A 21,726-nucleotide genomic window follows, 5' to 3' on the forward strand; every position below is an offset into this window, starting at 1 on the left:
TGGGTGGCTCAGTCAGTTGAGCGTCCGACTTTGGCTCAGGTCATGGTCTCTCGGTTCATGGGTTCGGGCCCCATGTCGGGCTCTGCGCTGACAGCTCAGCCTGGAGCCTGCTTCGGATTCTGTGTCTCCCTCTCTCTCTGCTCCTCCCCAGCTTTCACTTTGTTTCTCTCCCTCTCTCTCTCAATAAATAAACAAATATTAAAAACAATTTTTTTTAAAAAAGATACATTTAGTAATGATAGAGTCCATTCATCTGGGAAAAGAGAGAACATGAACCCCATCAAATAATCCAGTTGCAGACATACAAAATAAGATTGTTCAGAAGTAGAGAAAATAGATATACCTGACTTTAATGAAATTTACAAACATGTATACATAGAAAATGTTCCAATTAGGGATGCCTGGGTGGCTCAGTCGGTTAAGTGTCCAACTTCAGCTCAGGTCATGATCTCGCAGTTAAAGAGTTCAAGCCCCGCATCAGGCTCTGTGCTCACAGCTCGGAGCCTGGAGCCTGCTTCGGATTCTGTGTCTCCCCCTCTCTCTGCCCTTCCCCCTCTCGTTCTCTCTCTCTCTCTCTCTCTCTCTCTCTCTCTCTCTCAAAAATAAAGCATAAAAAAATTTTAAAGAAAATGTTCCAATTATAAGACTATTTACATTATGAAGAATTCCCATGGTTAATAGAACCATCCCAGGGTTCTATTAAATATTAACATTTTCAAGTACCTTCTACCATGTATCATCAGATCACAAACTCCAAAATAGATGATAATAGATAATAGATGTAGTTTTCTTGCCAATTGAGTATTAAATGAAATATAAAGAAAATATTTGAACTTTGTAAAGCAAATTAATAAGGAAAGTATAGTCTAAACATTCAATTTATAAGTATCTTTCTTTTATAAATATTTTTTTTTAACGTTTATTTATTTTTGAGACAGAGAGAGACAGAGCATGAACGGGGGAGGGTCAGAGAGGGAGACACAGAAGCTGAAGCAGGCTCCAGGCTCTGAGCAGTCAGCACAGAGCCCGATGCGGAGCGCAAACGCACGGATCGCGAGATCATGACCTGAGCCGAAGTCGGACGCTTAACCGACTGAGCCACCCAGGAGCCCCATAAGTATCTTTCAAAGAAAAAAAATCAGCTGCAAAGAGGGAGGCAGGCCTGACATTACAAAATTGATATGAAATTTCTTCTCTGCAACTCTTAACTACTAGAAGACACTAGAATATTTACAGAAACTATCTGAAGTAAATGGATTTTGATGTTACCATTTTAGACCCAGCCAAACTCTACCTCATGTAAAAGAAAGTCTTTCTCTGCCCCTCGCCGGCTCGCACTCTCTCTCTCTCAAAAATGAATAAACACTAAAAAATTTTTTAAATAAATAAAGTTGAACAAGGTAAAAAAATAATTTGAAAGTAAAGTTCCAAATTATTTCAAAAACTCTGAGCAATGAGGCAAAGGGAAGAAATGAACATGCTAAATTTCTCATGCTGTTATGGGGAGTTCACAGATATCATTTTATTAAACAAAGCATAATAAATGTAAAATAAGGAGGTCATAATAATCTCAAATGCAACCAACAATCCCAGTCATACCTAAATACAGAGGAAAAAATATATATAACTTTTGTTATTCATCCTGCTTTTTAGTTTTCTCCCCAGTCTGTAGAAAGCCAAGAAAATTAAGCACTCTTGACATCCAGGCTTTTAAAATATAAGGGCATTTATTGAGATAAAGCACTCAAGATAGAGGAAAATGGTATGATCTGTTCCCTACTCCCCAAAGACCATTCTTGACCTTAGAAGTAGGTGGCTTCTCTTAAACGAGCTTCTGATACAGAACAGGTAGATTTCATAGAATTACACTTGCCTCCATCCCACTATGGATGCTTGGACTGTTGCAGAACCCCAGAGTTATTTCCCTGAGGGAGGCCTCCCAGAACAGGCTTTCATCTGTTGTCACTGAAGTTATCGTAAGAACTTCAATACAACAGCTCAACCCACCTGACCAGTCACTTGATTCCAAGATTTTTAGTATATGTGCTGCCGAAGCGAGCACAATTCCGAGATTTTTAAAAAGGAGTTAGTCTCTGGTCAGTGCAGATTCAAATCATGAGCAGTTATGAGACCAGAACCAGATGGTCATTTCATAAATCCTCCAACCCTGCCTACCTCACAAGTCCCATATTTGCCCACAGAGATTAATTCCCTTTTCATACATGTTTACCAGACACAAGGCTTCTTGGCCCTCATCGTGTTTTTCCCTTCAAAGCATCAAACCTTTAGACATATCAACCAGCCCAAAACACTCCAAGACACAAGTATATTTGTGTGTACATGAGCAGCCAACCGAACAGGTGGTTAATGTTTCATAAGGCTGCCCAGTCATTGTTGACATCTAAAATATCTTCCAGTTAAAACCAGGGTTCAGTTATAGCAGGAAATAGAGGGAACAGCAGTGAAGAGATTGAGGGTGTAGGTTATGCAGGTTTATGGACCTTGAAACTGGAATTCTAAACAGCACATTGGAGACAGTGGGAAGGAATCCAGTGATAGATAATTGGATCAAGGGAGAAGCACAGATTCTAAAGGTATAAGAATACAGAAGATAACTAAACTGCCTTCCATCCTTGGACACAACTAAGAATAATGGAAGACATGGTGGCTTTTGTTGGGAATACAAGATTTTTTTTTTAATTAATACCAAAAACATGGGGAGCCTGGGTGGCTCGATCAGTTGAGTGTCTGACTCTTAGTTTCAGCTCAGGTCATGATCTCTGCAGTTTGTGAGTTTGACAGCGCAGAGCCTGCTTGGAATTTTCTCCCTCCCCCCTCTCTCTCGGCCCCTCCCCTGCTCATGCTCTCTGCTCATTCTCTCTCTCTCTTTCTCTCTCAAAATAAATAAACTTTAAAATTTTTTAAATAAAAAAACTAATACCAAAAATATTAATTTGGGAGTTGATGAGACATCAATAGCTTGGTCTCTAAGAACTAAGGTCCAGCAACTCAGGAAGGTGCCTAGTGGTAGACAACCTGGGCTCGTGACTCTATGCCTTCCCATTCCACAGCTACTCAAGTTGGAGAGTCTCTTGGCAAGAGATATTGAGAGAGGATTCTAGCATGGCTTGGATTAAACACATAGTTCTAAACAGAAGGTGTACATCTGACTTGCCTATGGGGCTTTGGAAAAACACCCATCTGGAGCCTCACAGCCTCTCCCCTTCCCCAGAGATAATTCTTCCGAATCAGTAGTACTGAGTTGGGTTCTTGGCAACCACATTTCTACAAGGTTCCAAGTTTGGTTTTTATGCACACCCTCAGCTGAGAACCTAAATGGAATACTAGTATGAACAGCTACCGTTTATCATCACATGCTTGAGGGTTTAACATCTTTCTATGAATATATTATGTCTTCCCAAAATATGGCCAGTTCGTAAAGGACAGACTCTTTATTTTACAATCTCTTGCACCCCCACAATGCCTACTTAAAATAGTATGTTTTAGGGACTCCTGGTTGGCTCAGTTGGTTAAGCATCCAACTTTGGCTCAGATCATGATCTCACAGCTTGTGGATTTGAGCCCCGCATCGGGCTCTGTGCTGACAGCCCAGAGTCTGGAGCCTGCTTCAGATTCTGTGTGTCTCTCTCTCTGCCCTCTCCCACTCTGTCTCAAAAATAAACACTAAAAAAAAAAATTAATTAATAAGATAAATAAAACAATCATAAATTTCTTTTAAAAAATTATATGTTTTACATAGTAAATACTTAAAGAACTGTTCATTGATAGCACACTACTACTTTATCATTGTTCGAGATGCAACAAATGTTACTTTGATATGAGCAAAGCCCCTGAGGAAGGAAACCTCAGTACATTATAAGTATAAATAACAAGACAGGTATACATTACCTCTGTGTTTGTTATCCAACAGAGGTAACTCACACCTACCAAACACCAAGTAGATGAAAAGAGAGTAAAAGACTCACAAAAACTAGTATCAGTTTTGTACCAGGGAATTCTGTTCAAACCTCAATAATTTTATTTTTATTAAAAAACAATTTTTTTTAATGTTTATTCATTTTTGAGAGACAGAGTATGAGCAGGGAAGGGGCAGAGAGAGGAAGACACAGAATCCAAAGCAGGCTCCAGGCTCTGAGCTGTCAGCACAGAGCCCAATGCAGGGCTCAAACTCACGAACTGCAAGATCATGACCTGAGCCAAAGTCGGACGCTCAACCGACTGAGCCACCCAGATGCCCCAAACCTCAATAATTTTAATCATGACAGCATCCACTGAAATCCTACTCAACATCAGTCTATTAGATATATACTATCTGACTGATTTCTCACAGAAAACCTTGCAAGGTAGATGGTTTTTTCTCATGTAGTTTATAGATATGAATATGGAGCTTAAGAGCCCCTAAGAGCTCCTAAGAGCTTAAGTCACATTCAAAAGTCACACCAATAGTAAAAGATAGAGCCAGCATTCAAGCCATGGGATGTATGGTCCCAAAGTCCAGGTCCATTAAATCTGGAAAGCCTCAGGGCACCTGGGTGGCTCAGTCAGTTAAGCATCCAACTCTTGGCTTCGGCTCAGGTCACAATCTCACTGTTCATGGGTTCGAGCCCCACGTCGGGCTCTGTGCTGAGGGTGCGAAGCCTGCTTGGGATTCCCTCTCTCTCTGCCCCTCCCCTACTCGCATGTGCTCGGGCATGCACTCTCTCTCTCTCTCAAAATAAATAAATAAACTTTTCAAAATAAAAAATAAAAAATAAAAATAAATAAATCTAGAAAGGCTCACAATGAAGAGGTCCACTCGAAGCCCTGATTGGGACTGACCTTAGAGGTTAGCTAAAACCTCAGGAGAAAAGGCTGCATGAAGGAGCATTCAAATGAGTATGGAAGTGTTGTGTAACAACTCCCTCTGCCAAATCTTGCCTCCATGAGTTTTTCCAGAGCAAGACAGCTGCTGGAAATAGACTTACCTCTGCATCAGTGTCATACCCTGAAGCCTTCTTAGTACTGATAGGGTCTGGCCTGGGTCTGGCCTGTCACAGATATCCCCACTACGCTTGAGAGACATGGCAGCTACTGCCACTTCTGCTCAGAACAAATGGTACACAAGAAAGCAGGTGGCTGCTATTTAAAAATACCCCCAAAATCAACCCAACAGACGTTACAATAGGTGGTAATAAAAATATGACTCTGGGGCACCTTGGTGGCTCAGTTGGTTAAGCGCCCAAGTCTTGATTTCGGCTCAGGTCATGATCTCACAGTTTGTGAGTTCGAGCCCCGCGTCAGGCTGCAAGCACAGAGCCTGTTTGGGATTCTCACTCTCCCTCTTTCCCTGCCCCTTTCCTGCTCACGTGCATGCACACTTTCTCTCTCTTTCTCTCTCTCTCTCAACATAAACTTTAAAAAGTAATAATAAAGTAAATAAAAATATGGTTCTACATGAAATGCCCAAAGCTTTCACTATCACAAGGAAATAAGCCATTTAAAAACACTTTAGGGGCACCTGGGTGGCTCAGTCAGTTGAGCATCCAACTTTGGCTCAGGTCATGATCTCACGGTTTGTGAGTTTGAGCCCCGTGTCAGGCTCTGTGCTGACAGCTCAGAGCCTGAAGCCTGCTTCATATTCTGTGTCTCCCTCTCTCTCTGCCCCTCCCTCACTCACGCTCTGTCTCTCTGTCTCTGTCTCTCTCTCCCTCTCTCTCAAAAATAAACATTTTTTAAAAAGTTTAAAAAAAACAGTTTATATCCAAAGGAAAGAAAAATAAAGAGCACAAATTTGCATTAGATATGCATTAGGGGTGTTCATTTAAGCACACGTTTCTCTGGCTAATTATATTATGAAGGAACAACGTTTGGATATGTATCAGCAATACCGTCAACTAATTATGAACATGGCTGGGAATTCTTCCCTACTGTCCTCCTATATCTGCGATTTTATTCAAATAATCAACTGCAAAACTGGTCTCCCCAGGGGGAAGATGTGCTGTGCCAATTTCAAGGACCACATTCACACTCTATTTCATATCTTGAAGGTAAAAATGTTTACCCACATTACTAGCTTTAATATTCAACCCAAGAAAATATTCTGGAAGGAAATCTGTTAATCTGTTTGATGAAAGGTATAGGAGATTTATGGCATCTAGTCAACAGCTGACTGCATCACAAATTTCATCTCCATTGGCTGCTTCCTGTTATGAACATCAGCACAATAATGTGATTGATTTCAGAAATAACATAGTAATCTAAGCCGTCATCTAAGACTGAGTTAGAGACCAATAAATACCCAAGCTGAGAATGAAAAAAAAAAAAAATGACCAATAATGTCCATAAATTGAGCAGACGTTTTGCCAACTGCCAAGGGAAGGAATGATAGACCTATTCCACATACTGATATTGACTCCAAAAAAGTCTTCCCAGAGAAATAAATTTGTAGATGGAGAGCTCTGGCAGAGAAGCAGCAATAAATATGAAAACTAAAGAAAATCATATTAAAGTTAGTTTCATTTACACAACAATAACAGAAATGTCTCTGTTGTGCCTTAGAGTCAAAGCAGAATTACATATTGCCTAGAAATTTGTGTGACATGGCAGGTTGTAAGGGTCCAGATGGTCAGGTTAACATCAGAGTCTACACTATACTCATGTTCTGTATCAGATAATTCAGCACTTAGCCCTCTATTTTCTTCATTTGTAAAAATGTTCTTCCCCCACCTCTTAATGGTAAGCTCTTCATGGGCTGTACCTATAGCCCATATTTTTAAAATAACCCCTGCAGTCATGTGAGCTATTAATATTATTATGAACATTAATCTTTGTGATGCATATATGTATGAAATATGGCCTAAGGAATGGGGCTGAAAAATGTAACCTTGCGACAAAGTTTCATGCACTTTATGGCATGCTCCTAATTTGCCCACATGGAATTAGAGCCTCATTCCAGGATCACTGGAGTACTAAATTTCATATATGATCAATGTGGGGGGTTGGAATCTAACATCTCAGTATGTGGCAACCTGCATTTAGAAAATGGTATTGCCATCATCAAAGAAAGTGGGAGGGTTATAGGATGCCATGAAGCACATTCTCAAGAGTAGCTTATTAACTGCTGTAACTAAGCTAATGAGCTCATTAGTACCAAAAAGTCCACTTGCCCTCAAGGCAGTAGGGGAAAAAAAATAACTTTTTGATGTATTTTGTATTCTAAAGTCTTCCATGAATGTTAGCTTTGGCTAACAATACATTTCCTTCAGATCATATTCATAGAGGCTCACTTGGAAGAAAAAAAAATTTCCATTTCACATAACAATACTGATTGTCAAGAAATAGTGTCTGGTATGGAAACCTCCTTCGGAGGAGGTGAACGTGTGAGTGCTGGGAAGAAACAAAGAATTTATCAGCGTATCTCTTCTAAGGATCTTCCATTTGTAGATGGGATAATGGCTGTAGATGCTTTGAGCAGCGTGTGAATCTTTCTTTTTTTCAAAAATATGACATTAAAACTCTTCATTCTGGGGCGCCTGGGTGGCTCAGTCGGTTAAGCGTCTGACTTCGGCTCAGGTCATGATCTCACAGTTTGTGAGTTCGAGCCCCGCGCCGGGCTCTGTGCTGACAGCTCAGAGCCTGGAGCCTGCTTCCGATTCTGTGTCTCCCTCTCTCTCTACCCCTCCCCCGCTCGCGCTCTGTCTCTCTCTCAAAAGTAAATAAACACTAAAAAAATATATATATATATTTTAAAACCTCTTCCGGGGCGCCTGGGTGGCTCAGTCAGTTAAGTGTCTGACTTCAGTTCAGGTCATGATCTCACAGTACATGGGTTTGAGCCCCGCATCAGGCTCTGTGCTGACAGCTCAGAGCCTGGAGCCTGTTTCATATTCTGTGTCTCCCTCTCTCCCTCTGACCCACCCCTGTTCATTCTCTGTCTCTCTCTGTCTCAAAAATCAATAAACGTTAAAAAAAAATTAAAAAAAAAAAACCTCTTCCTTTTAATGCTCTATTTGTAAACAGAATATTTGAATTGAAAACTAATAGATCAGGCAACGTGAAAGCTGGAGGATTTTAGATCTTCCCACTATGTGGTAGGAAATTTCACAAAGATATTACATTTTTAAGTTAGAAACACTACCTGCTGCTCCCTACTAGCTTATGACCTCTTATTCTGATGGTGAACACTTATCTGGCAGGTACTTTACATCAAGCACAGCACCAAGTGCTTTATATCATTATCTCATTAAATCTTCACAATAAGTCCACAGGATGAAAACAATCTCATTCCCTACTAAAGAAGGAAACTGGAGTTGAGAGAAGTTTAGAGCTGGTTACACAATTCCCAAGTGGTTCGGTCAAAACTCACCCAAGTCTCTCTGACTCTAAAGCTCGTGCTTCACCAGCCCGTGTCAGTCTTACAAGAGCGTCATCATTCACGCTGCAATGACTCCATTTGCAAGTGACATATTTCAATGGCATTTACTTGGCAAAAGGATAACACAAGAGATTTGTTGCACGCAGCAAAGAAGTCAATACTGTTTTCCTAAATGTTTTAAATTGTCAGTATGTAGTGAGGGTGTCAGAAAATCTGTTTCAAATGATTACCTGGAACACAAAAGATAACCACAGGAAAAGTGTGCTGCCACTGTACCCTCCCTCGCTCACAGCAGAGGCCATGAGTCACTCACGGCACACTTTCCTGCCAGGTCTGGACGTGGCCTCAGAATCGTCTCCAGACCCCTGCTAAAAATTCAGAGACAGCGGTGCAACAAAACTTGTGTGTGGTTCCTCACCTGAATGCCCTAATCTGTGTTCCAACTTATGTCAAAACTTTTTCAAACACTCTCCACTTTGCAGAGGTGAGATTGGGTTCTATTTAGAAAAATCTTAAAAGCGGAAGAGTTGGCTCAGCAACAATAAATATTCTTCTGGATGGATCCCGGACCCTATTGTGTGCTTCTGGGCCCTCCAGGTTTCCTTCTTGCCTCCCACCTCCAGTACTCACAAGGGTTCTTTCTACATGGAATTTGCCTTCTAGAAAGTGCTTTGGGTTCTCATCTTGATACATAAGCTAGTGACACAAGGTAAGTCACTTCCTCTCTCTGGTTCTTAATGGGAAATAATACCCATTATTACTTGTAAATAGAATATATGTGAAATGAGAAATAACCTATTAACCACTTCAGAAGGAATTTCTAAAGATCAGATGAGACAATGTTTACAGAAAACCTTGTCAACCTTAAAGTGCTGGCCACCCCATTTGCAGCAACATGGATGGAACTGGAGGGTATTATGCTAAGTGAAATAAGTCAGGCAGAGAAAGACAAATATCATATGTTTTCATCATATGTGCATCCTAAGAAACTTAACAGAAGATCATGGCGGAGGGGAAGGGGGGAAAATAAAAGTTACAGAGAGGGAGGGAGGCAAACCATAAGAGACTTTTAAATATTGAGAACAAACTGAAGGTTGATGGGGGTGGGGAAGAGGGGAAAGTGGGTGATGGGCATTGAGGAGGGCATTGAGGAGGAGCACTGGGTGTTGTATGGAAACCAATTTGACAATAAATTATATTAAAAAAAACAAAAGAAACAATAAAAAAAAAGTGCTGGCCACCTTTAGAGAAAGGCTCTGTTATTAGTAGACGTTAGAAACCATGTTGTATCCTCATTAACTCAAAGGAGAAATTCGTGCCTCTGCAATCAGCCCAGAAGTGCTGGGCCCCCCATTCTTTGAGGGCCATATGCATGGATATGGGGAAAATCAGGAATCAGCCCCAAGGCCTTGCCCTGCTTCATCAAAGCACAGAGGTGTCATGCCAAGTGAGAAGGAAGTGTGAAGGTACAGAAGACAAAGAAGATGTGGAATCAGCAAAGGATATGAAGCTTGAGGGCTGAAACAAAACAGGAGGTCAGGGTCTCAGCAGGGCTCAGCCACGTGATCAGCTGGGACAGCAGTTCAGGAGCCAACTCCCTACTGTCGGGCATGGTCTGCACCCCCTTGTGAACGGAGTTCAGGCTGCTCCCACAGGCCTTAGGCATGCTAGGCAGGGTGCCAGGTGCTGGAGAGATCATGCCTAGGACGACTCCGTGGTCGCAGAGCTCCCAGATTATAGTCCAGTAGGGGTGACATAAACTACAAAAATAATCATAAATAAGATACTTACATATTGGACACTAAGGAAGACAGTAATGTCAGAGGTGACACTGAAGCTGAAACTTAAAAGATGAGAAGGAGCATGCTATGTAAAAAACCAGGGAGACTCCATATATACGCAAATATATACGCAGAATAGAATATCACTCAGCCTTAGACAAGAATGAAGTTCTGACACCTGTTACAACATGGATGAACCTTGAAGACATTATGCTAAGTAAATGAAGCTAGACATTAAAAGTCAAATATTGCATGATTCCTCTTCTATAAGGTACCTAGAATACAAATTCACAGAGACAGAATGTACAACAGAGGTTACCAGGGGCTGGAGGGACACAGGAATGAGGAGTTATTGTTTAATGGGTACAGAGTTTCTGTCTGGGATAATGAAGACATTCTGGAAACAGATAACAGTGATGGTTACACAACATTGTGAATGTACTTAATGCCACTGAATTGTATATGTATAAGTGGTGAAAATGGTAAATTTTATATTATGTGTATTTTATCACAGTAAAAAAAAATTTAAGATGGTTGGCAAGTATTTTAAGTAGCAGGAGATGCAGGTGTAAAGGCCCTGACGTTGATAAAAGCTTGACATGTTGGTTGGAAGAGAATGATGGGAAATGTAACCTGTAGAGAAGTCAAAAAGGCCAAACCCTGTTGGTTTCAGAGGCCATGGTTAGGAGTTTGGATTTTATCTTGGAAGATAGACTCCCCCCACCCCCCAGAACCCTCCAACTCATCGACCAACACTGCAAACCACTCCTCCCCAGACTCTTACACAGCAAGTAAACTACTCAAAGAGAAGAGCACAAATGTCATCTCTTTCCTGGAACCACCCTATCTCCCATCAGAACCCTTAGTGTTTATCCATCTTTTCACATAATACTTAGGAGCTCACCCTTGCATCATAGTTCATGATATACCTGTCTTTTCTCTTCTCCCAGACCCCAGATTTCCTTAGTCACATGGTCTACAGTTTATCTAGCATCAGACCTGGACTCTGGATTGTTGTTGATGATAACACAGTTGAAGTGATTCCCTCACTTTGCTTCTGGCTTAGTTGAATTTTAAAAGTTTAAGTTCTCTAAACTGCCATGTACAACTTGCATCTTCTTTGAAAGTTAAACAAGTAATAATAAAATAATAGGCAATACCAACTAGAGATTGATTCTGTCTTTTCCAGAGAGCTGATGGAAATGTGGGACTGATGTTTCAGGAGCCCCAGATGCCCTGGCATGAGAAGCTGTCATCCTCCCTTCCAGGTCCCACCTCTGAGAGCTGTTCAGAGGAGAGTCTGTGCCTCGGGGTCCCAGCCACAGCAGCAGAACCTCCAGGGACACAGTAATTAGCAAACAATGGGATCCACCAACTGTACCTTCTCTGATGGGGAAGTCTGTTAAATTGGACACCAAAGCTGCATCTGTAACACACAGCGGCTCCCTTCCCAAGTACCTGTTCAAGTTCACAGTTTGCTAGTGTTTTCAGTGGAATTCCTAATTCCTCTGAGCTGAGAATACAGTGCTGGCTGGCACACAGCCCAGAATCTGGAGCCCCAGAGAACATGAAGGATAAAGAAGAAGGGGTGTGCTCAGAAAAGCAGGCACAGCCTTGAGAAGCTGGTGGCCATGTGGTGACACGGGGGAGGAAGAAGAAGGTGTCAGCAGGCAGACGGAGCAGTTATTAGAGGAGGTAAAAATGGAGGGAAGATCTTTTATTTTTTTTTTTTTTGTGAAGATCTTTTAAATAACAGTTCTTTGGGGAATGTAACAAGTATTCTCCTCTAAATTAACTTTCTCCATCCTCAGTCCAGTAATCCAGACGACTAGTAGTTCTCAAAGCCACACTAACTCTTTTATCAGGGTTTTCCTATATAAATCCTCAGAGAGTTCTTTGATATGCATTATGGCACATTTTAATCTAAGTTGTGCATTTTAATTGATCCATTGAAAGATAATGTTAGAACTATAATGTACTTTTAGAATTTCTTAACCCCCAGTATGATCATTAACTATTAAAATATGTGTAGAGCCTGAATCGCAGATCAGAACAGCACAAGAATTAACTTAGCCAAGCACTTCACTGAGATTTTCTAGCTATGCAGTAAAGTCAATGAAAAGTTTTCTTTTTTCCAAAATGGAAACAGCTTTGTTACTTTGTCTAATATGTTCAAAATTCTTTCCATAAAGAATATCAAATATGAAAATCATCCAGGATCCCCTCCAGTGGAAGTTACTGCTGTTAATATTTTGTTGTACACCCTTCTAAGCTTTTGTAAGCATATATATACATATGAACTCTTTCAAAACCAAGATCATGTTACACATATAGTTGATAACTCAGTAATACACTATTAAGACTAAACTATGTTAACAAATATTATTTTCTAATGTAATTTTTACTGGCTACATAATATTCCATTTCATGTATATGCCATGATTTATTTAACCAATCTCCTACTGATAGACATCTGCAGTTGTTTCCAATATTTCACTTATAAACAACTATAACTACAGAAAATTATAAATAAGATTGCTTTACACTTCTCTCTACAAATAAGCTTGAAAATCTGGATAAAATAGATGATTTTCTAGGAATACGTAAATTACCAAAATAGACACCAAAATGGGTAAGAAACTTAGACCAATAAGTATAGGATTTTTTAATAGCCCCAGGGCTACCTCTCCAAAAAAGCCATAACCAGATAATTTTCGAGTGAAATTTTCCGAATCTTTAAAAATTCTATTTATAGTAGTCCAAAGAATAAAGAAATTCTCTCAAATTCTCTTTTTAAAATTAAGAATAACACTGACACCAAACCCAACAAAGATGGCACAGAAAAAGAAAATAAGCCAACCTCACTTCTGAGTATCAACAGAAAAATTCTAAATGAAATTTAGCAGGAGCGCCTGGATGGCTCAGTTGGTTGAGTGTCAGACTCTTGATTTTGGCTCAGGTCATGATCTCATGGTTTGTGGGTTTGAGCTCCATGTTGGGCTCTGCACTGAGAGCATGGAGCCTGCTTGGGATTTTCTGTCTCTCTGTCTCTCTGTCTCTCTGTCTGTCTGTCTCTCTCTTTCTCTTTCTCTTTCATTCTCTCTCTCTCCCTCTGCCCCTCCCCCTCTCTCTAAAATAAAAATACTTTTTTTAATTTAGCAACTATAACCCAGATGAAAAGAATAAAAAACCAAAGACCCAGAAGAATCCATTCCAGATACTAGAATATATTATCGGGAAATCTAATAATATAATTATAGGTTAGACATGACTTGTTTAAAGCAAAAACATACATGATCACCTTAACACCTGTCTAGAAGACATGATAAAAAATAACTCATTTCTGATTCTTTTAAGCCCTAGTAAAGTTGGGATAGGTGCTTCCTTAAGATTATGTTATGCCAAAAACTAGCATAATTGTAATAAATGAAAAGAGAGAAAGCCAAAAGGAAGAAACAAACCAAAAGCCACCAACATCATGAAAACAGAAGCAGTACCCCAGCATGATTAAGAATACAACCTCTGGAACCAGAATTCCTGGGTTCAAGTTCAGCTCTATCACTAGCTGCATGACCTTGACCTTGAACTGATAACTTCACTTTTCCAAGCCTCACTTTTCTCACCTGTAAAATGGGATAATAACAGTACATCCTCATAGGGTTACTGTAAGGATTGAATGAATCAACATATATATGGTGCTTAGAAGAGCACTTGGCACATAGCACTGGATCAGTGTGCATAAGAATATAAGTAGGTACCCATAACATCAAAAAGCTAAGGTCATAAAAAACGAAAACCAAAGCCATGAAAGTCATGAATAAGAAATGAATATTCAAAGTCAACATTACTATTTAAATTTTTGTTCTGAAAATACTAGCCTGTGGTCAATCAAGAGAAACAGAACTTTCATAAACATAGAAAAGTAAAAGGTGCCTGGGTGGCTCAGTAGGTTAAGCATCCAACTCCTGGTTTCAGCTCACGTCATGATCAAATGGTTTCATGGGTTTGACCCCCATGTCAGGCTCTGCGCTGACAGTGTGGAGGCTGCTTGAGGTTCCCTCTCTCCCTCTCTCTGACCCTCCCCCACTCACACTGTCTCTGTCTCTCTCTAATAAAATTTAAAAAATAAAACTTAAAAAAAAAAGATGGAATTATCATTATTTGCAGATGATAAGATAACTATTCCGGAAAATATCAAGAGAATCAACTGTAAACCTATTACAAACAACAGGGATTTACTGGATCTATTTAATTCATTCACTACCCTAAAGAGAAATTTAGAAAGAAATATGAAAACAATCTCAAAATGATACAATCTGGGAACTTGAACCTTTTGAAAACTCACCTTGGCAATTTAATTTTGGGGAGTCCCACGTGCCCAAGGCTGTGCAGCTTGAAACTGTATCTTCCAGGCCACTGAAAAATCCTTCTTTGCAAGCATAACGAACCTGGCTGCCAAGCCTAGAAGTATAATTTCCTACGATATAGCCATCTGGGACCTCAGGAGGGGTGCCACAGTCTATTTCTGAAAATAAATTAATGTCAAATTCATTACTATGTGAATATAAATTTTCAAAATTCATCATCCCCCTCCCTCCACACACACCTGAGTCATATTTTACAGACTGATTAATTTCCATTTGACTTCTGGGCACGTTTCCAATGATTGTCTCTATTCAGCCTTCTGGCCTTCCATAGGTAATAGCATCCATACATGCATAAAGCTGATGGAATTTGGCAGTCAGCCTTCACTAATTCACCCTAAAGAGAAGCCTAGCCCAACAAAGTAAAAAATTTAAATTGCAAAATACCTAAAGATATATATGGTTTTGGAATTTCCAGAGTCAATTTTCCTCTGCTGGTCCTTACCAGATCAGCTATATTTACTACCTAAAATCATGTTTAATAGCATAATATCTATTTACTGCTAAAAATCCCTAAAAATTGTAGCTTTTTTAAAAATATAAGATAGCCCCCTTCTACCCTGTATCATTGGCTTTATTTCATAGGTTGTACAGCTGCGCAAAGGAATAGATAATCTCCACTCACATCCCCAACACAGACCCCAACCCCAACCCCACAGACACAGGCTCAGCTCAGGAGAAAGTCATCTGAGAACAGAATCTCGCCCTCAGAAGCTTCCTTCTTTGGCAGAAACCCACCTGTGCATGACGTGGCGTCTCTGGTCGGGTGGAAAGGCTCAGGCCCATTCTTTGCCAAGTACCCATCCATACAGTAGCATTCGAAACTTCCGTAAGTGTTCACACACCGTCCTCCTTGTCTGCACAGGCCGGAAACCTCACACTCATCTATGTCTTGAGACCCCAATATAAGAAGGGAGAGAAAAACAGAAAAAGGAAAAAATGGGCAGGGGGCATTGTGACTGCCATTTCTCATATTCTCAACCTACCCTTGCAAAAATGGATGCATTTGTCTACAATGGTATCATTGATTTTATTTTATTCCTCAAAGGTTCTTTTCATATGTCCTTTACACCGACAGTACTAAAAGGTGTTCCATAAATGCTTGTCGATGTGTTCTGGAAATACACTAAAACCAACCACCATCACCAACTCTCTGACGCCAACAAAAGGAACCCAAAAAAAGCATGCTGAAAAAAATCCAATTACTAGAAAATAAGGATGGCCTCTACCTCATACTAAAATACCTGGAGTAGAACTCCAAATATAAAACAATTTAAACCAGAGTGAAAAATGCTTTCCAGCTTATGAGCATAGGATGGTGAGGCAGGTCATCAGAGGAAAATTCAGAAGGGTCTCACCAATTTTACCAAGATTCCAAGAGCTTAAAACAGGCTTCAAGAGGAAAAAGACATGCCCCTTGGCAGACTTCTCCTCTTGACTGCCAGAAGTATCAGGTATAGAGGTAAAAACCACATGGTAATTCAGACACTGAAGAGGAAACCTCTCTGCCAGCTGGCAGTTTTTTCCCCAAGAAATGGCTTAGGAAAACAAAACTAAAAACTTTAGGAATTCCATCAGACACATGTACACACACACACACACACACACACACACACACACACACACTCCTATTTCACCCAGAGGAAAAAAATACCTTAAGTGAAATGGGACTTTTCCCAGGACACTTGTAAGAACCCAGGCGGGGGGTGGGGACCAAGGGAATAGCAGGACTGAAGAAAACCTGGTTCTTAACCGGCTCTGGGATTTTAAAGGCCAGTAATTTTGAGAGGGCCACTATAAAGTGGCCAATATTCTATTTTGCCAGATAAAGAGTTGTTTTGTTTTGTTTTCCAAAAACTACTAAAGCCATAATTTCATAAAAGAAGGAAGAAAGTAATATCAGAACCCTTTAAAATTTGTTTAATTATGACTTTATTAAAATTCACTATATTCTCCCTTTTGTTTGGTTTTTGGTCTTGGACCAATGAACTCCTCATCACTCACTGATCATTGTTTGAGAGACAGAAATTCATTTAATTGCTGAAAGAGTCCATACAAGCTACCAGTTCTGATCAGCCTATATCTTTAATGTATCAGACTTACGGGAAAATCTGGAAGATTTTCCATTCCCCTCTCTTTCTTGGGGATTCAAGAGTGGAATCCATTTCCCCTCCCCTTGGTTGGTCTTGAGACTTGTTTTGGACAATAGAATGCAGAAGTTAACACTATGCCTGCTCTGAACCTAACAGTAGAGACAAGTGACAGCTTCCTCTTTCCATCTGTTGGAATCCAGTGGCCATGCTGTAAGGAAATCCAAGCCATCATGCTTAGGAGAGAGGCCAGAGGATGCCCTACAAATGAGATACCATGTGAAGAGAGAGGCCACATGGAAATCTAAGGTGGCCTGACTGATAGTCAGCATCAAGCCCCTAGAATGTGAGAGAAGCCCTCTATTAACTACCAGCCCAGTCCAGCCACCAGCTGAACGTTTCCACATGAGTGACAGAACCACCTAGCCATGGAATTGTGAGTAATAATAAATTGTTGTTTCAAGCCATTAAATGGAAGTGTGGGGAGGGGATATGGAGAGTACAAATTACGCAGTAATAGATGACCAAAACACTCTTCACATATGAAGAGATACAGAAGTCCAAATGAGATTAATGAAGATACTATAATCAGGGTGCCTGGCTGGCTCAGTTGTAACAGCATGTGACTCTTGACCTCAGGGTTGTGAGTTCAAGTCCCATGTTACATGCAGAGATTACTTAAAAATAAAATCTTAAAAAAAAAAAAAAAAGGAGGGGTGCCTGGGTGGCTCAGTCAGTTGAGCATCTGACTCTTGATTTCAGCTCAGGTCGTGATCCCAGGGTTGTGGGGCCAAGCCCCATGTGTGGCTCTGCACTGAGCATGGAGCCTGCTTGGGATTCTCTCTCTCTGCCTCTACCCCTTTCCCCAACTCATGATCTCTTTGTCTCTCTAAAAAAAAAAAAAAAGATACCACAATCAATGAAAAACGAGGGGAGCTTCTGAAAAAAAAAATGAGATCTTGGAAACTAAAAACAAAATATGAATGCCAAAAATAAAAACTCAATAGAGGCATTGAATAACAGGTTGATCACTGCTGAGAAATAAACTTGCAAATTCCAACTTAAAGAATTCTCCAAAAACACAGAAAAATAGATTATAACGGGGGTGCCTGGGTGGCTCAGTTGATTAAGCATCTGACTTAAGCTCAGGTCATGATATTGCAGTTCACAAGTTCAAGCCCTGCATTGGGCTCTGTGCTGACAGCTCAGAGCCTGGAGCCTGCTAAGGATTCTGTGTCTCCCTCTCTCTCCGTGCCTCCTCCTCCTCCTTCTTCTCTTTCTCTCTCTCAATCTCTCTCTCTCTCTCTCTCTCTCAAAAATAAAAACATTTTTTAAAGAAAGAAAGAAAAAGAAAGTATATGAGACAGTAGCTATAGGACAATAAATAAGGACAGATCCAAAATATTCAGTATCCATTTAAGAGGAATTGTGGAAGGGAATGGTGCTGATGTATAAGAATTAATATCAAAGGAAAAATTTCCTCTGCTTAAGTATTCACATCCAAACAGCCTTTTGAGGTGACAGGCATGAATGTTGAAAATGAAAGTCATTCTGAATTTCATGGAATAAAAGAAAAATCTATAAAGGAAGAGAGAAAGGAATGGTAATCTATGAGGAAAAGAAAACAATCTGACCTAGGACTTCTTGTCTGAAAACCAGATAATAATAGAGTAATATTTATAGAATTCTAAGGAAAAGGGAACAAGACATTATACTATATTTAAGCCAAGGAGTGACATTTCAGAACATGAAGGATCTCAGAAATTATACTATTGGCATTTCTTTTCTGAAAAAGATTTTGAAAAGTATTCAAGCCAGTGAAAAACATCAGAATAAATACTGTGAAGAAAGGGGAAAACATAATTAAAACAAACAAACAAAAAAAACCAACTTCTATCAACAAAGAGCGGTAAGAAATGAAACCAGTGAAAACTCAGTTAAACAACTGTTGGTAACAGAATCATGGAATTTGGGGTAATAGTTACCAAAGGATTCTTAAAATGTAAATAGTATGAAATAAAATCAATCTCAATCCATCACAAACTTTAGAGATGATTTCAACACTCCAGGATCCAGCATGTGTTCCTAGAATTGGAGCTATCATTTTAGCTTATCAAGATCTTATGTTCCAAGTAGGAGTATGTTTGTAAAATGCATACATATACCTTTGACAGAGAAATCATCTTCCAGCCTGCCCACCTACCCCATACTCCTCAAAAGACAGAGTGAGAATAAGTGGATTTTTCAGTAGACTTCTAAAAATCGGCAGTACAAGTACTACAGGGCAAAAATGTGGCTAAGTAGTGAGGGTATGGAAAAGACTTAAGAGTTTCTACATACTAATCAATTCTGTATGAGTCACTACGGTCATTAATCAGTTTGCTTTGTGTACAGTCATTCAACAGCCTAATAACAATGATAGTTATAATGAATGCTAATAGCAATGGCCTCTGCATATCAACTTGCACATGCCAGGTACTGTTCTAAACACTTCATTATTTATTGCTAATTATTTTTCATCTCATTTAATCCTTACAACGGACGCTATTAGTATCCCCAGTTTACAGATGAGGTAAGTGAAGCACAGAGTGGGTAAGTAGCTGGACTGAAGTCACACAGGTTAAGGAGCCGAAACGCTAGGGTTTGAAACCAGGTGTCTGGCTCCAGGACCGTACTAGCCACACTGTGTCTCCCATTGCAATTGGTTTGTACCATTATCCAATCAATAATTCTATCTTGTCCACAGACATTGTCAAAGATATCAGCTGCCTTAATGAAGTCTACAAGTATCTACCATCTGTCCCTGAAATTAGTTTGACATGATTTTGACTCTTAATGACCTCTTAATGTTCACAAACCATCCCTTCTCTAATCCACTCTAGAATCTTAGCTGGATAAACATGTTAAGCTCATTAGAATAATTTCTCCATGTAAAAACGGGAACCCTCTTGCACTGTTGGTGGGAATGCAAACTGGTGGAGCCACTCTGGAAAACGGTGTGGAGGTTCCTCAAAAAATTAAAAATAGATCTACCCGATGACCCAGCAACAGCACTGCTAGGAGTTTACCCGAGGGATACAGGAATGCTGATGCATAGGGGCACTTGTACCCCAATGTTTATAGCAGCACTCTCAACAATAGCCAAATTATGGAAAGAGCCTACATGTCCATCAACTGATGAATGGATAAAGAAGTTGTGGCTTATATATACAATGGAATACTACTTGGCAATGAGAAAGAATGAAATATGGCCTTTTGTAGCAACGTGGATGGAACTGAAGAGTGTTATGCTAAGTGAAATAAGTCATACAGAGGAAGACAGATACCATATGTTTTCACTCTTATGTGGATCCTGAGAAACTTAACAGAAACCCATGCGGGAGGGGAAGGGGGAAAAAAAGTTAGAGAGGGAGGGAGGCAAACCATAAGAGACTCTTGAAAACTGAGAATAAACTGAGGGTTGATGGGGGGTGGGAGGGAGGGGAAAGTGGGTGATGGGCACTGAGGAGGGCACCTGTTGGGATGAGCACTGGGTGTTGTATGGAAACCAATTTGACAATAAATTTCATATTAAAAAAAAAATAAAAATAAAATAAAGAATAATTTCTCCATGTGATGGATTCCATGGGCCTCCAAGGTTATACCATGTTTGCTTGTGAAGAAAAAACATTCTGAGCAAGTGAGCAACCTTATCAACGTACTTAACTAATCAAGGGAGGAAATTTTTCCTTGTCCCATTGTTTATACAGGATTATTTAACTTCATCCACAGCCAGGACAATTCCTTGCCAGAAAGTAGCAAAACTAAGCAGGACAAACTGACCTGGTCCTAGGGCCCTGGCATTCTATATTTAATCCTTTCGACCAATAGCCTGTGTTCGAAAGTCAGACTCAGGTTTGAGAACTGATTTTGCTACTTACTAGATGGACTAAGGTCCGTTTCTTAACCTTTCTAAACACTTTTGTAAAATGAAGCTAATTAGTTCCTCAGTACGTGTGAGCTAATGTATGAATGGGCCTTGCCTTTCTACTGACTCAGTTCTCCCTGGAGCATAAGCCACCCCTTCAGAACCCTCACCAAACCCTGAATGTGACCATGAGCAATGCTCACACACACATATACACACTCTCATGGGTTTCTTGGCTGCGGTCTGAGGAGTGGCCACATGGCTTGTTCCACTAGATTTGAATGCTCTAGAACAGAATCAAAAGATCCATCTGGAGGGCCCTTAGGTAGAAAAGGCGCGTCATAGAGGCAAGAGTTTAGCTTTGGCAAGAGTGCCAGAGAGGCAAGTCTGTGAATCCCCCATTAAACACAAGCTCTGGGGCACCTGGGTGGCTCAGTCACTTAAGCATCCAACTTTGGCTCAGGTCATGATTTCACAGTACGTGAGTTTGAGCCCTGCATTGGGCTCTGTGCTAATAGCTCGAAGCCTGGAGTCTGCTTCAGATTCTGTGTCTCCCTCTCTCTCTGCTCTTCCCGTGCTCGTTCTCTTTCTCTCTCTCTCTCTCTCTCTCTCAAAAATTAAAAAAAAAAAAAAAAACAAAAACCACACAAGCCTTTGCCTGCAGAAGCCTTTAAAATCTGAAGACTTAGAATGAACTCCATGAGGAAAAATGCACTGAAGAACTTTCACATTCATGAAATGCTCTCACAGCCTGCTTTTCTCCACAACAGCTAACAACTAGTTCCTTCCAACTCCATGAAGGTAAGACAGAAATTACTTCCCCACATCCTGGAAAGTAATTGTTTTCTTCCTGCCATTTTCCCTCCTCAAATGTGAAGTTCAGCTCAAAGCCTACATCTTAAGAAACCATGTTTAGAGAGACACAAATACTCATGTAAAACCAAGATTATTAAGGGTGCCTGGGTGACTCAACTGGTTAAGCATCTGACTCTTGATTTTGGCTCAGGTCACGATCTCACGGTTTGTGAGTTCGAGCCCCACCTCGAGCTTTGCACTTGACGGTGCACAGACTGCTTGGGATTCTCTTTCTCTCCTCTCTCCCTGCGATTCCCCCTACTTGTGCATGCATTTTCCCCTCTCTCTCAAAATA

General features: G+C 40.3%; 1 protein-coding gene across 16 annotated transcripts in view; it reads right to left on the reverse strand.

The window, feature by feature from the left end:
• SUSD1 (sushi domain containing 1) overlaps nucleotides 1-21,726 on the reverse strand; it is a 287,713-nt gene that overhangs the window by 243,820 nt on the left and 22,167 nt on the right. For all 16 annotated transcript variants that reach the window (XR_006960106.1, XR_006960108.1, XM_047067858.1 and 13 more), the window contains exons 4-5: nucleotides 15,318-15,470; nucleotides 14,501-14,680 (exon numbers count right to left, since the gene is read on the reverse strand). Coding sequence is in view for 14 of the 16 variants with exons in the window: in XM_047067858.1 (XP_046923814.1) it covers nucleotides 14,501-14,680; nucleotides 15,318-15,470 (333 nt within the window). In the remaining 2 variants the exon portion in view is untranslated. The remainder of the gene's footprint in view (nucleotides 1-14,500; nucleotides 14,681-15,317; nucleotides 15,471-21,726) is intronic.

Source organism: Lynx rufus, unplaced genomic scaffold (assembly GCF_022079265.1).
Source record: "Lynx rufus isolate CCGP_SWC_20201006 ecotype Redwood Valley unplaced genomic scaffold, mLynRuf1.p SCAF_10, whole genome shotgun sequence".
Classification (NCBI taxonomy): domain Eukaryota; kingdom Metazoa; phylum Chordata; class Mammalia; order Carnivora; family Felidae; genus Lynx; species Lynx rufus.